We start from the raw sequence: 16,852 nt of genomic DNA, 5'->3' as shown, positions 1-16,852 counted from the left end.
AAGTATTACTTAAGTTTGTCTACATTTCTAAAAAATATTTGTCTAGGGGCACCTACGTGGCTCAGATGGTAAAGCAACAGCCTTTGGCTCAGGTCATGATCTTGGAGTCCCACATATGGTTCCTTGCTCAGTTTCTTTATTTCCTTCAAAAATCTTTGCTTGGGATACCTAAGTGGCTCAGTAAGTGAAGCATCTGCCTTCAGCTCAGGTCATGATCCCAGGGTCCTCCAATGGAGACCTGCATCAAGCTCCTTGCTCCCATGGAATGGGAGAAGATATTTGCAAATGACAGTACAGACAAAAGGCTGATATTCAGGAGCTACAAAGAATTCCTCAAACTCAACGAACACACAAAACAGATAATCATGTCAAAAAATGGGCAGAAGACATGAACAGACACTTCTCCAATGAAGACATACAAATGGCTATCAGACATGAAAAAATGTTCATCATCACCAGCCATCAGGGAGATTCAAATCAAAACCACAGTGAGATATCACCTTACACCAGTTAGAATGGCCAAATTTAACAAGACAGGAAACAACGTGTATTGGAGAGGATGTGGAGAAAGGGGAACCCTCTTCCACTGTTGGTGGGAATGCAAGTTGGTGCAGCCTCTTTGGAGAACAGCGTGGAGATTCCTTAAGAAATTAAAAATAGAGCTTCCCTATGACACTGCAATTGCACTACTGGGTATTTACCCCAAAGATACAGATGTAGGGAAAAGAAGGGTACATCTGTAACCCAATGTTTATAGCAGCAATGGCCACGGTCGCCAAACTGTGGAAAGAACCAAGGTGCCCTTCAATGGACGAATGGATAAGGAAGATGTGGTCCCTATACACTATGGAGTATTATGCCTCCATCAGAAAGGATGAATACCCAACTACTGTATCAACATGGACAGGACTGGAAGAGATTATGCTGAGTGAAATAAGTCAAGCAGACAGAGTCAATTATCATATTGTTTCACTTATTTGTGGAGTATAAGAAATAACATGGTGGACATGGGGAGATGGAGAGGAGAAGGGAGTTGAGGGAAATTGGAGGGGGAGATGAACTATGAGAGACTATGGACTCTGAAAAACAATCTGAAGATTTTGAAGGGGTGGGGGGGTGGGAAGTTGCGTGAGCCTGGTGGTGGGTATTATGGAGGGCACGTATTGCATGGAACACCAGGTGTGGTGCATAAACAATAAATTTTGGCACACTGAAAAGAAATTTAAAAAATTAAAAATTTAAAAAGAAAAAGCTCCTTGCTCAGCAGAGAGCCTACTTCTCCCTCTGCCGGCCACTCCCTCTCTCTCTCATTAATAAACGAATAAAAAAAATCTTCAAAAATCTTTGCTTACCTGTTTAATCTTCTGAATAATGACCCAAATTGTGCTATTTTATGTGGTGAACTAAGAGCATCTTGATTTTCACTTAATTTGGAAACCAAGGAATTAGAATAATTAACTTTACTGAGCTGAAAAGAGAAAGAAGAACGTGTCAGAATGGTAAATGTACACACATGTATACAATTTAAATTACTTACCATAAAATGTCATCTAAGTGGACACCTATATGCAAAAAAAAAATGAATTATCTAGTTTGAAAGAAACTGTGTCCTTAATGAAAAAAAAAAAACATTGTGCCAACAGTGAAAGCAATACTAGTATTTAAATGATTGTCAATATAACAATTGATACGATGATGAGCTAACCATTTCCTAAGAGGTTAAAAATATAAATACTATTAATCATAATTAATATATTACAAATATAATTAAACAAAATTAAAATATTATAATTAATAAATATATGTAATATATTGATTATAATTAATGAATATATTCTAAATATATTCTAAATTATACATATATATGCATATATATATATAGGACACCAGAATCTCAAGCAAATTTTCTGAAAGAAAATTATTTTTCCCGAAAAAACAGCTGTATTTATCTCCATTTTCTCCATTTACTAAATAATTTTAGAATGCTCCTTTAATATTTCTGAATATCAATACCACTGAGTGCAAAATGGTGAACATATGGAGACTTGTAGAAAAGAGATGAGGTAATCCATTTGTTAATCTTTACTACATAAAGATATTATAGTGGCCTGACACTAATCTATCCAGCAATAATAATTTACATCTATAGCATATTATATTTATTAGCCATGAAGCACAGAAATGACAAGTCCAAAAACAATCTTTGAGACAAATTTGGATAAAAAGAAGACAAAAAGAGATACTGAGAGTCAGGAAATAAAAGGGGGAGTCCAAAGTCAGGGAGAGCTAAACAAAAGTCTGGTAATACATCTCATATCTCAACCTCAGGAACAATGACCGAGGTGCAGAGCTGAAGTCATTCTATGAAGTGAGGGACATACAAACAAACCAAAAAAGGAAAGAATACTTTATGTAGGCTCAACACTACTTCTCTAGTGATCAGTGAGCCCCAGCCCATTTTTTCTTTTAACCTGTTGTTTCAACACATTTTCTTTTGTATTTTATAGTTTCATTTTAATTCTTACTTTTCTTGAAATCTCTCCAAATAAGCAATTAAACACTTTTCTAAAACTTAACAATTTGCCACCATACCTTGGACAGGAATATTAGCCTCTCTTTTTAATTTTCTCTTCTGTGTATTAAGTATAACATTATTGGGAATCCTCTGTGGCTCAGTTGGTTATGTGTTTGGCTCAGGTCATGATCCTGGAGTACTGGGATCCGTTCCCGCATTGGGCTCCCTGCTTAGCAGGGAGCCTGCTTCTCCCTCAGCCTAATGCTCCCCCAGCTTGTTCTCGCTCGCGCTCTCTAACAAAATAAATATAATCTTTTTTTTTTTAAGATTTTATTTATTTATTTGATAGAGATGACAAGTAGGCAGAGAGGCAGGCAAAGAGACAGGAGGAAGCAGGCTCTCCATGGAGCAGAGAGCCCGATGCAGGGCTCGATCCCAGGACCCTGGGATCCTGACCTGAGCCGAAGGCAGAGGCTTTAACTCACTGAGCCACCCAGGCACCCCCAAAATAAATATAATCTTTAAAAAATATAAATATTATTTACCCCTCTGAAGATAGTCACTAACCTGCAGCCTAAAAGTAGATTATTTAAGTAGAGATTACAGAGAGTTACATTCTCTATCCTATAAACTATCTACAATGCAAATTTTAGTCTTGTAAAATACAAACTGAATAAATGTTTTTCATTGCATCATTCCAAAGTTAATGGGTCCTTAAATTAATAAGGCTAACATCTATCACTGGAATATAATACTTTCTCTTCTCTGGAAAAGAGAAAACATACTTTAATACTTCCATAAAACTGAATCATATCATTAATATCACATATTATAGACAATGTATCACATGTAACTGTAACTAATAAAATTTTAAACTTATAAATTATAAATTCATTTATAAATGACAAATATATACATACGGCATAAAACCAATGCATGCTAAAAATGGGATAAATTCAAAACTGAATATTCCCATTAACAAGACATCAAATTTATATAATAACCATTTCCCCCACTACCATTATATATTAGCATAATAATCATAACTTATTATTTTTTAAACTCTATATAGTCTAATAAAATGACTACTTTTTATAGTTTATGGCAGATATAGTTCAGAATTTTAAAATCTGGATGTTTTTAGATTTCTAACTTTAGACAATACAGTGACTAAACAACATTTTTTTTTAAGATTTTATTTATTTATTTGACAGACAGAGATCACAAGTAGGCAGAGAGGCAGGCAGAGAGAGAGAGGAGGAAGCAGGCTCCCCGCTGAGCAGAGAGCCCGATGTGGGACTCGATCCTCAGACCCCGAGATCATGACCTGAGCCGAAGGCAGCGGCTTAACCCACTGAGCCACCCAGGCGCCCCCCTAAACAACATTTTAGCACTACACATCTCTATCTATATCAACACATTTGTATAGTTTTAATTCAAGTGCATATAACCAGTTGTCATCTGTCAAATCCTAAAAAGAACCAAACCATCACAACTCATTTTTTTAACAGACTACTACGACATCACTGAGATTATACACTGCAATTCACAGGGCCCTTTCCATATCATAACTATCTGGCCACCATGACATCACCAACTAGTTATTTACTGTGATTACAATTATCAACTATTATATAAACACACTAAAATATTTTCAATTTCACTATCAGTCATTTTATCTTATTTTATTTTTTAAATATTTTAAAATAATTTAAAATAATTTAAAATTAATTATTTATTTGACAGAGATCGAAAAGATGATGATTTCAAAGATTTTTAAAGAAGATTCCAGTTTTTGGATTCATTATCTTCTACAGAAGAGACAATTAAATTTTGACCAAAGAGGAATTATTATATTTAGCTGATATCCTAATTTGGCTCTATTTACAGCAATTCACAACTAATATTTTTTAAGTCCACAAGACCAGAAAAAAAGAGCATATCATAAAAATACAATGATATAAAATGCTAAGACTAGTGATTCAAATGTACCTGCTCATTCTGCTTTTTCCAACATGCAACTTTCTGAGGACTAGGTGCTATTCTGAGAATGAAATTTTGTTTTGTAATATTCCTATTAGAAGATAATTCTGCTGAAAAAGATGGTTGAGCAAAAATACAATTTTCTATTCTGTTGAACTGCAGTTTAAACATGCTATATGAGTTCATAACTTATGGCAACTATAGAGAAAGAAGATACAACCATTTAATCTGATAAAATATATAAAATTGAGTAAAGGAAAGTAAAAATAGTGAAAAAAGGTCACAGATTGCAGAAAACGTTCCAAGGAAAAGCAAGTCATGAGTAATTCACAGGACTTATTAAGTCAAGAGAGGTTATCAACTAAACTTATACTGAAGAGTTCCTTTCCACCTGCCTTTTCATTTATGGTCCCCTCAATCTCTAACCTTCACACCATGTCTCCAAATGATGAGAAATCTGAGCTTCACTGACCCACAATTCAGCTAAAAAGATTTCCAAGAGATTTTAGTATCATTATCATTCTCTGATACAGTTTAATTTTGACAATTCAAAGAAAAGAAATTATAAATAATGTAGCTCTGGACCTGAGGCACTTGGGTGGCACAGTCAGTTAAGCATCTGCCTCTTGGTTTTGGCTCAAGTCATGATCTCAGTGTTGTGAGACTGAGCCCCATACTGGGCTCCACACTCAACAGAGAGCCTGCTTAAGTTTCCCTCTCCCTCTGTCCCACTCAGCCCCCTGTGCATGCTCTCTCTCTTTCTCTCTCTAAAATAAATAAATCTTTAAAAATATATACATAATAATATATCATTGGATCTTAAAATTTTATGGTTTTATCACAATCTACATATTTTCTAATTTATTAAAATTTTATTTACTAAAAAGATTATCTGCAGTACACTGAAAGAAAAATAATCTTGGGATCAGTATAATTGTTGAAAATCACAATTTAGGGATGCCTGGGTGGCTCAGTTGATAAAGCAGCTGCCTTTGGCTCAAGTCATGATCCCAGGGTCCTGGGATCGAGTCCCACATCGGGATCCTTGCTCGGCAGGGAGCCTGCTCCTCCCTCTGCCCTGCCTGCCTCTCTGTCTGCCTGTGCTCGCTCGCTCTCTCTCCCTCTGTCTCTGACAAATAAATAAATAAAATCTTTAAAAAAAAAAAAAAGAAAATCACAATTTAATATAAAATAAATGGTCACTATGCTAGAAGAGATGAATTTATCAATGATCAGATAAACCCAAAGCAGGAATCCCCAAACAAATTAACTTTTGCAGCTCATCAGTATCAAAAGTTATGTACACATAGACCTAATCTACATTACCAGAACTCCAAAGTGTTTCTCATAAGCAGTTAAAATATACTTAAGGTATAAGTTCCATACATTAAAACCTTTAAAAATAATTTTAAAGACTATAAAAAAATTTTAAAGAATATTTTCCCCTGATATTCAAAAAATTTCTATCATTTAGTAGTATGCCACAATCATTAAAGTAACTTAAAAATTTTTTTAAGTCTCACCTGAACTGGGGCAAATTCTTTCTTGCTGTCTAGTCTTAACAGTATATAAAAATGAAAAGAAAATTTTAAGGTTAAAAAAATCTGGCAATAAATTTGACTATTTTTTCATGTATATATTTAAAACTCATACTGTTCTACAGAAATACACAAAAACATACAGAACTCTAAATCATTTTAGAGTTTTATTTAAAGTTTATTTAGAGTTTAGAGTTTCATTTAGAGTTTCATTTATTTAGAGTTTTATTTATTAAAATTGTATTATTACTAGAGAAACACAGTGAGGATAAGGAAAGCCAAACTATGCATAAAAACATTTACTATGGACATTAGCTTATCTGATAAAGGTCTTAATAGTTTAATAATACTGTTAACAGCCAAACAAAAACAAGAGCTAGAAGAAAAGTCCTTTGTACAGTTTCTAATGAATATAACAGTACTGATGATGACCTGTTTAAATACCTAAATAATATACAATCTTGATAAAACCTACCTGTTGTTTATATCATCAATGCAGAGGTTAGATGGTATACAGTGAGGTGACATTGGAAGTTCCAAATTATGCTTTCTTAGAGGCATTTTTATGTCTCTATGCATATTCACATGTATTGGTTTTCTCACAGTTTCTATAATGAAAAAAATTACAATTAAAAATAATAAAATCTTTAAAAGAAATGTTTGATATATAATGTCCATTAAATAAGTGTATATCTTAGAAACTTCCTAAAACTACCTATATTCTATAGATGCTAGAAGTCATTACAGTACTAAAAACTATCACAAATCATTCAAATCATCTCTTTTTCATTATCTTACATAGTCCTCATGAAAGGTGCTATACTCATTCAGTTCTATTTTTTTTCTTCCTCTAAGATTTCCTTGATCCCCAGACTATACCAGATGCTATGTTATACATGCCCACAGCACTAGGTATGTTCTCTATTACAGCACTTACCATGGTTTATTTTACCTGATTAATTCTCTCTCTCTCTTACTAGATTTTCAAACTTTATGAAAAGAGAAGCCTTTTCTCTCCTTATACAAGGTATCACTATTTGGTCTGCTCAGTACTTTTTAACTACTCTCCTTTTCTGGGTAATGCTTTTTCACAAATACCAACTACATAGAGGTGGTGGTGGTGGTGGTGGTGGTGGTGGTGGTGGTGGTGTGTGTGTGTGTGTGTGTGTGTACGTGCACGCACGCTTTTTAAAAAAGTATTTATTTGAGAGAGAGCAGGAGGGAGAGGGAGAGAGAATCTGAAGCAGACTTTGAGATGACCACAGAGCCCAAGGTAGAGCTTGATCCCATGATCCCAAGATCATGATCTGAGCCAAAACCAAGAGCTGGATGCTCAACCAGCCTGAGCCACCAAAGCGCTTCAACTATACGGTTCTAATAGAGAACTTCCTATCTTCTGATAAAACTGTGTCACTAGAAAAAATAATCAACTTAAGAGCAGTCATCTGACTCAAGGTTAATCAATAATAGGATCATATCTCTGTGGTTATAAATAATTATTCCAATGCTAGGAACTGGCACCAGTAGGACAGGGTAAAATGCTTCCAGTAAAAAAAACTCAGAACCAAAGAAACAACTTTCAGTGTTTCCCTTGTGGCAAAACAGGAGAGATAAGCAATATTAGTATTTTAAGGTCACATTTCAAGTCTGAATGAAAAAATACAATCTGAGAGAATAAAGTTAATATCTAAAGTGAGAAAAAAAATTTGGTGGTATTCAAGTCCCCAATTCAAGCAGTCTCTGAGGCCCAGCTGCACCACTGCCCTTCCTTTTAGCTAAGTGTCTTAGTCCATTCAGGCTGTTCTAACACAATACCTTAGACTTCGTACTTATGAACAGAAATTTACTTGTCTGTAAGCCAGGCAGTGTCCAAGATCAAAGTGCTCTCAGATTCAGGGTCTGGTGAGAGCCTGAGTCCTGGCTTATAGAGAGCTGTCTTCTCCCTATGTCCTCACACAGTGAAAGGAGCAAAGAGAGCTCTCTGGGGTCTCTTTATAAAAGCACTAATTCCACTCATGAGGGGTCCCCCATCATGACCACCTCCTATAGGTCCCACCTCCTAATACCATCTACTAATAAACTTATGCTTTTGTAGGGAAGATAAAATATCTTTTTCCTCTAGCTTTCTAATTCTCAGCTAGGGACTCTATAACAAAAGGCAGATCAATTTTAAATGAAACCCTTTATAAGGAAATGGAGACCCAAAGAAGTTAAACCTGAGCATTTTTTTTAATTTTTTCAATTTATTTATTTTCAGAAAAACAGTATTATTTTTTCACCACACCCAGTGCTCCATGCAATCTGTGCCCTCTATAATACCCACCACCTGGTACCCCAACCTCCCACACCCCCGCCACTTCAAACCCCTCAGATTGTTTTTCAGAGTCCACAGTCTCTCATGATTCACCTCCCCTTCCAATTTACCCCAACTCTCTTCTAACACCCCTTGTCCTCCATGATATTTGTTATGTTCCACAAATAAGTGAAACCATATGATAATTGACTCTCTCTGCTTGACTTATTTCACTCAGCATCATCTCTTCCAGTCCCGTCCATGTTGCTACAAAAGTTGGGTATTCATCCTTTCTGATGGAGGCATAATACCCCATAGTGTATATGGACCACATCTTCCTTATCCATTCATCCGTTGAAGGGCATCTTGGTTCTTTCCACAGTTTGGCGACCGTGGCCATTGCTGCTATAAACACTGGGGTACAGATGGCCCTTATTTTCACGACATCTGTATCTTTGGGGTAAATACCCAGGAGTGCAATTGCAGAGTCATAGGGAAGTTCTATTTTTAATTTCTTGAGGAATCTCCACGCTGTTCTCCAAAGAGGCTGCACCAACTTGCATTCCCACCAATAGTGGAAGAGGGTTCCCCTTTCTCCACATCCTCTCCAACACATGTTGTTTCCTGTTTTGTTAATTTTGGCCATTCTAACTGGTGTAAGGTGATATCTCAATGTGGTTTTAATTTGAATCTCCCTGAGGGCTAATGATGATGAACATTTTTTCATGTGTCTGATAGCCATTGTAGGTCTTGATTGGGGAAGTGTCTGTTCATATCTTCTGCCCATTTTTTGATATGTTTGCCTGTTTCATGTGTGTTGAGTTTGAGGAGTTCGTTATAGATCCTGGATATCAACCTTTTGTCTGTACTGTCATTTGCAAATATCTTCTCCCATTCTGTGGGTTGCCTCTTTGTTTTGTTGACTGTTCCCTTTGCTGTGCAGAAGCTTTTGATTTTGATGAAGTCTCAAAAGTTTATTTGCGCTTTTGTTTCCTTTGCCTTTGGAGATATATCTTCAAAGAAGTTGCTGTGGCTGATATCAAAGAGATTACTGCCTATGTTCTCCTCTAGGATTCTGATGGATTCCTGTCTCACGTTGAGGTCTTTTATCCATTTTAAGTTGATCTTTGTGTACGGAGTAAGAGAATGGTCGAGTTTCATTCTTCTACATATAGCTGTCCAGTTTTCCCAGCACCATTTATTGAAGAGACTGTCTTTTTTCCACTGTATTTTTTATCCTGTTTTGTCGAAGATTAATTGACCATAGAGTTGAGGGTCCATATCTGGGCTCTCTACTCTGTTCCACTGGTCTATGCGTCTGTTTTTATGCCAGTACCATGCTGTCTTGGTGATCACAGCTTTGTACTAAAGCTTGAAATCAGGTAACGTGATGCCCCCAGCTTTATTTTTGTTTTTCAACATTTCCTTAGCGATTCAGGGTCTCTTCTGATTCCAAGACAAGGATGCCCACTTTCACCACTCTTGTTCAGCATAGTATTAGAAGTCCTAGCAACAGCAATCAGACAACAAAGAGAAATAAAAAGTATCCAAATTGGTAATGAAGAAGTCAAACTCTCTCTCTTCGCAGATGACATGGCTCTTTATATGGAAAACCCAAAAGATTCCACCCCCAAACTACTAGAACTCATACAGCAATTCAGCAACATGGCAGGATACAAAGTCAATGTGCAGAAATCAGTGGCTTTCTTATACACTAACAATGAAAATACAGAAAGGGAAATTAGAAAATCGATTCCATTTACTATAGCACCAAGAACCATAAGATACCTGGGAATAAACCTAACCAAAGAGGTAAAGGATCTGTACTCGGGGAACTACAGAACACTCATGAAAGAAATTGAAGAAGACACAAAAAGATGGAAGACCATCCCATGCTCTTGGATCGGAAGAATAAACACTGTTAAAACCTGAGCATTTTTATGCTAGATTCGATGGAAAATGAAAAGTAGTGAGAAAACGTGATCAAACAAAAAGGAGTGTTAAACTAAGTGTAGCCAACTGGAGGAAACAGCAAGGCATATTTGTTTAGATTCTTCTCAGTGTCCCTGTGTCTTAGAGATAAAGATGTTCCTTTCCTCCAGGTATAAGGAGGACACTTCTCACATGAGGATCTTTCCTGCACATACTGCTTCTCAAATTCCTTCTGCTTAAAATCTTTAGTATGCCAACATACCTTATTTTTGGGACAGTGTGTCCTGACCCCACAATTTTCTATTCTATTCCCAACATCCAGTACACTACTTGGAAGTACTCAATAATGGAGGTACTCAATAAACATGCCAAATGTATAAATAAAAAGAAAGTGAGGAAGAAAGGAAATACATAAATGTAAATGCCATCACTGGACTGTCTCATGAAAAAAAGTGAAACTGGTCCCCTATCCTACAACATACACAAACTTCACCTCAAAATGGATTAAAGAGTTGAATGTAAGACTGAAAACCACAAAACTAGAAGAAAACACAGGGGTAAGTTCCTTGACATCAGTCTAGACAATGACTTTTTGGATTTGACACCAAAAGCAAAGGCAACAAAAGCAAAAACAAACATGTGGAACTACATCAAACTAAAAATCTTCTATACAGCAAAGAAAATCATTACCAAAATGAAAAGACAAACTATGGAATGGGAGAAAATATTTGCAAAACATGTATCTGATAAGCATTCAAACTCCAAAGTATATAATGAACTCATACAACTCTTAGCTAAAAATAATCTAATTTTGTAAATAGGCATGGAAATGAACAGATATTTTTCTAAAGAAGACAAACAAATGGTCAACAGACACATGAAAAGGTGCTCATCACCAATCTTCAGGGATATACAAATCAAAATCACAATGAGATATTTATTACCTCACACCTGTTAGAATGACTATCAATAAAAAGGCAAGAGATACAAGTGTTAGAAAGGATGTGGAAAAAGGGAACCCTTGTGCACAGCTTATAGGAATGCCAGTGGGTGGAGCAACTATGGAGAACATAATATATATTCCTCAAAAAATTATAAGTAAAACTACATGATTCGGCAATCCCACTTCTAATTTCCAATTCTAATTCCCACTTCTACATATCCAAAGGAAATGAAGACAGAATCAGAGGGGATTTCTGTACTTCTATGTCCCATGTTTACAGCAGCATCATTCACAATGGGCAAGATATAAGATATGCAAACAACCTCATGTCTGTCAATGGGTGATAGGATAAAGAACATGTGAGATATATATATATATATATATATATATGATGAAATATTCTTCATCCATGAACATTAAGGAAATCCTGCCATTTATGACAGCTTGGATGGACCTTAAAGGCATTATGTTAACTGAATTAAGCTAGAGAAAAACAAATAGAGCATGGTATCACTTACACATGGAATCTAAAAAAGAACTCAAACTCACAGAAACAGGGAGTAGAAAAGTGGTTGCTGGGCCTTGGGACTAGGGAGTAAGGGAAATACAGGTTGGTAACAGGTCAAACTTTAGCTCTGATAAATAAAATATGAGGATTTAATGTAAAACGTCATGACTGTGGCTAACATTGCATTACGTAAGTGAAGAAAAAGAAGATAAATACATCAAACAGATTTACAACAAAACTTTTATTCTTAAAGTCCTTATATAACATATTTACATCTAAACTATAACTAAATTTGCTTATGTAAAGGCCGTCTGCATTAAGGAATAAAAATGGCAGAGAAAGGAAAAGAGGAGATACTAACAGTACTTATGATCAATTTCTATCCCTCCTTTCAGAACTGCCTAATTTCTTAACCTCTCACTTTAGTACTTATTTTAAAAATTAAATATCAGACACAAGTTCCCTTGAGAAAAAAAAACTCTGACTAAACTTTCTATTCACTTGAAGGCTCAAAGTACAGTCAAAAATGAACTTTATTTTTGAAGTATTAGACTACTATAGTCAACATTCCAAGAATGCCTAAGAAATTATTCAAGTTGTGATACAGGAAAATAATCACGGAGGCAAAAATCGTTTTCAAACAAATTCTCTAAATACTTTAAGATAGTAAAGACATTTATTCCCTGCTCTTTTACCTAAACTTTGGTTAACTATTCTGCCTACATAAAATAATGTAGTAACTAAAATGAATGTAACATAGTAACTTGAACCATACCTTATAAAATTAATTTTATGTAACACACAACTTAAAAACACAAATATATTAAGCAAAAAAAAAAAAAAAAAAGGATTTTAAGCAAAAAGTAACAAAGGTACTTTTAAAAAAAAGTAACTATTTAAAGAAGACAACCAAGTTTTAAAATTATTTTACTTTCCATATCCTTTGAGTTCTAAAATTATAAATTTATTAGAAAATTGAATGTTATTATCACATTAGAGTCAAAACAAAATGCTAACGGAAAGACTTACCAGGTGTTTTCTTCTGGCAAGATATGTGATTTACCATATATAGGTTAAGGAGATCTAAACTGAGAGTGGAATTTTTGACAGGCGATGAAACCCCCAGTAATTTCATTTTTGATTTTAATCTTTTCTTTTCAAAATATTCCTAAAATAATTTAAAAAGAAGTTATTACAACAACCATATGGTTTTACGCAGAATTATAAAAAATAAAAAACCAATAATGCTATTTAACAATTAACTGATTTGATATTTTTATATTTCTGACACCCCCTTTATATGCTTACATATAAATTAAAATCAATCATAATGATAGAGTTGGCCTAAAGACTCTTAATTCCACAGCCTCTTAAAATCTTTTTGGTAAATATACTGCCTTTAAAATAGAACTTTATAAAGGCATTACTAGGTATCAAAAGATTAAAAATGATCTGAAATGTAAAGCTTTTTAAAAGTTTGATAAAACAAATCTGACAAGGTAAAAACTTGTTTTTCTACCTGGTGTGCTATCTTACAGATATAAAAAGCCTTAAAGATATGCACAGTTGAGTACCAGTAAAAGTTAACTGAAATGAGAAGAGGACAAGAAAAAGCAGCTATGTGAGACTAATCTCCAGCCTGAGTCAATTTAATTTCCTTTACTATCCTTCCATGACTGCTACTTTGCCATTAACAAGAGCTGTACTGTTGAGTGGACTCAGAAGTGAATGAGAGATAACAGTGAAGGGGCAGAGCAAGAAAGGGAAAGGATCCAGAGAGGGCTTTAGTTGTTTTAATAGGGGGAAACTGAATATGTCTGAATATCAGTGGAAAGCCTCCAGCTGACAGTGACTCGTTGAGGATACAAGAAAGAGAAGAAATAATTGATGCAGTGAAGTCCTTAAGAACGATGGAATCCAGACTGCAAATAAAGAGACCTTCCTTTATCTAAAGGAAACTACCTCCACAATCACAGAAGGGAAAGAGAAAATCAGTGAAGGGAAAGAGAAAATCAGTGAAGATGTAAGACAGGTTACAGAACTGGTAGTAGATATAGAAGATAATTCTCATCTGATAGCTTCTATTTCCTCTGAAATATAAGATAAAGTCATCTAATGAGTGTGAAGAGATTAAAAATAGGGTTGGGGAAGAGTGGCTTAAGGGAGACATGACACATTCAAGGGAAGATATGACATTTTCAAAGAATAGGAAAGTGACACAACTAGAGATCAACACTTTAGGGAAGGGCCATAGCATGTCTTTCCCTTTCTTATAAATATTCAAAAGAATGATCCAGAGTTAAGACTACTAAAAAAAAATCTGGGAACAGATTATAGTTTATTTATTGAATACCTGTGTTATTTCTTGACACAATTCTAGGCAAAGGAGATACAAAATGAACAAAATAAAATACCTCTTCTGATAAATATATGTTAATGAAGGGAAACAGATGAAACAAATTTATAAGAAAATACCAGATTATGAAAAGGAAGATTAAAAAAAATGGTCCTGGAAAGAAAATAAGTGGAGGGTGGGGAGCTACTTAGATGCTATGATCAGAGAAAGCCAATCTAAGAGGAGATACTTCAGCTGAAACCTAAATGCTGACAAGGCAGACATGCAAATATCTTGAGGAAGAATATTCCAGACAAAGAGAAGAAGAATGGCAGAGAGACTGCCAGTGTAGCTAAAATAAAATGAACAGAGCAAGGAGTAAGAAAGTCAGAGAAGTAGGCAGGGTGTAGATCCTTCAGGTCCTTCTAGGCTATGGTTAAGTCAGATATTATTCTAAAAGCAATAAAAAACTGAAACTTTTAAGCAGGGGAATGAAAATTCTGATTTGTGCTCTTAAAAGACCATGTTAACTGCTGTGTGAAGAACACACTACAAAGGAAAAAATATATAGCAGAAAAACACTGATAAATTTGATTATATTAAAATTAAGAACATTCCCTAAAATAACATTAAGAAAATAAAAATAAAAGCTACAGAGTACACATAAAACCCAAGAATTCTAAATATATAAAGACAATTAAAAAAGACAACACAAATTAAAAATGGAAAAAATACTCGGAAAAGTACTTCACAAAAGAGGAGAAACATGGATGAAAATGTCAGATAATCTCATTAGTAATCAAGAAAATATGAGTTGAATTTATAATGAGACATCATTTCACTAAATTAATAACTATCCTACTTTTATAATAATCACTTCCTTGTTTTTCTTTAAATTTTATGAGCTTTGAACATATTTTTTTCTGTTTTGAAACTTTGTATAAATGGAATCTTACTGCTTATATAATCTGTAAGTTGCTTTATTTGTTCAATATTATATTTTGGGGATTCATCTACATTAATTACATGTGGTTGACACATTTCCACTGCTATATCATTACTTGGGTATGCCACAATTTGTGTAACCATTCTACTACTAATAGACATTTGGGTGGTCCCCTTCCCTCCCCATACCCCTGCCCCTCTTCTTCCTCTCTTGCCTTCTTTCTTTTTTGCTACTTAACAACACTGATCCAAACAAGCTTGTACATGTCTCAAAATACACATGTGGAAAAATTTCTCTTGAATATAGATTGCTTGGTTGTAAGATATATGCATGTTCAACTTTGCATAATAAAATCGATGTAAGAAAAAAATTTTTTTTAAGTAGAAGGTAGGTTATAAGGCCATCATGATACTCTAGGCATAAATGAGGATTTGAATCAGGGTACTCATAGCACAGGTAGTGTGAGAAGTGATCAGACTTCCCTTAAAAGACTGGGATATATTTTGGAACTAGAATGACAACAAGAATCAACAATGACCTTTAGTCTCTGCCTGAGAAAACGGTTGGCTAATCAAGCTATCTACAAGAACAGAGAAGACTGGATGGTCTTCCAGTTACTTAGGTGTATTTATTAGCCTTTTGAAAAACACTTCAAAAGACCACTATTCTTATAAAGCTAATATAAATAAAAATATATTTTCTTTACCTTTTGCTTTCTCCTTTCCTGCTTGATCAGAACCCTGGTACTGAAAAAGGAGCAAGACAAAAGATGTAAGTTTCTGCAATGACTGCCATTTTGGCTAAACTGATGACTTGAAATTAAAATCTATAAGTATAGTAAGAATTATATTATTTTCTGAAAATAAACTATGAAAATGTTGTAGTATATACTGTTTCACAAAAATTTTCTTAGAAATCCAAGAAATAGTAAAAAAGACTCTAGACCTACGAAGAATAATAAAGCACAGAATAAACCTGGATTATAAAATCAACATAAGCAAAGAGAAAGCAATGCATTGGAAAAGATGTATCCCCAAAACACTCTCATCTGACAGCAATATTCTTGGTCAAACTGCTATTTTCTTGTTTTACCTTACATTTCAATATTCTACTAAAACCAAAAGAAAATAGAGAAAAAATTAAAATCTATTTGGATCTAAGGAAATTTTAAGTTTATTATTAAAGCAACTTCAGTTATATTAATGTATCAGCTATGTGTACTTGAAATCTCCTAACATCTTTAAAAAAGTAGCTAGTTCCTATGGACATGCCTTATACCTACTTTATGTTAAACATTGCATTATATCCCAATGATAGCACAGTACTTAACAGTTATAAAATATCTGCTCTATTAGTAATTACGGAATGCTATAAAACATTCATGACTGTTTAAAAAGATCTGTACAATATAGCTTTTGGATATACATGAAACTATGGTCTCAAATTCAAGATTTGTGCAAGAATTATAAATAATAAAATCTTAGCTCTATGAGATTTATATAACAACATGAAAATAAAAACTCCTAATAACAACTATTATATACCTTACACCACCCTAAATGCTTTGGATACTTTATATGTATAAATTCATTTACTCTTCACAGCAACTAAATAAGGTTAAGATCTACTTTTATCCAAAAGAAGATGTGGTATATATACACAATGGAATACTATGCAGCCATCAAAAGAAATGAAATCTTGCCATTTGCAACGATGTGGATGGAACTAGAGGGTATCATGCTTAGTGAAATAAGTCAATCGGAGAAAGACAACTATCACATGATCTCCCTGATATGAGGAAGTGGAGATGCAACATGGGGGGTTAGGGGGGTAGGAGAAGAATAAATGAAACAAGATGG

The 16,852-nt window shown here is 34.4% G+C and overlaps 1 protein-coding gene across 1 annotated transcript in view; it reads right to left on the bottom strand.

The window, feature by feature from the left end:
* The window catches only part of C6H12orf40 (chromosome 6 C12orf40 homolog), a 59,415-nt gene extending 43,683 nt beyond the window's left edge, over positions 1–15,732 (bottom strand). Inside the window, 6 exon segments of the mRNA XM_059402897.1 lie at positions 1,353–1,468; positions 4,508–4,696; positions 6,022–6,055; positions 6,512–6,644; positions 12,742–12,880; positions 15,700–15,732. Of these exon segments, the coding sequence (XP_059258880.1) occupies positions 1,353–1,468; positions 4,508–4,696; positions 6,022–6,055; positions 6,512–6,644; positions 12,742–12,847 (578 nt within the window). The 5' untranslated portion in view covers positions 12,848–12,880; positions 15,700–15,732.
* Positions 15,733–16,852: the final 1,120 nt, after the last annotated feature.

The sequence above is a fragment of the Mustela nigripes genome, chromosome 6 (genome assembly GCF_022355385.1).
Source record: "Mustela nigripes isolate SB6536 chromosome 6, MUSNIG.SB6536, whole genome shotgun sequence".
Lineage (NCBI taxonomy): Eukaryota > Metazoa > Chordata > Mammalia > Carnivora > Mustelidae > Mustela > Mustela nigripes.
The sequence above is the reverse complement of the archived record's forward strand: the minus strand, read 5'-3'. Positions and strand labels throughout refer to the sequence as shown.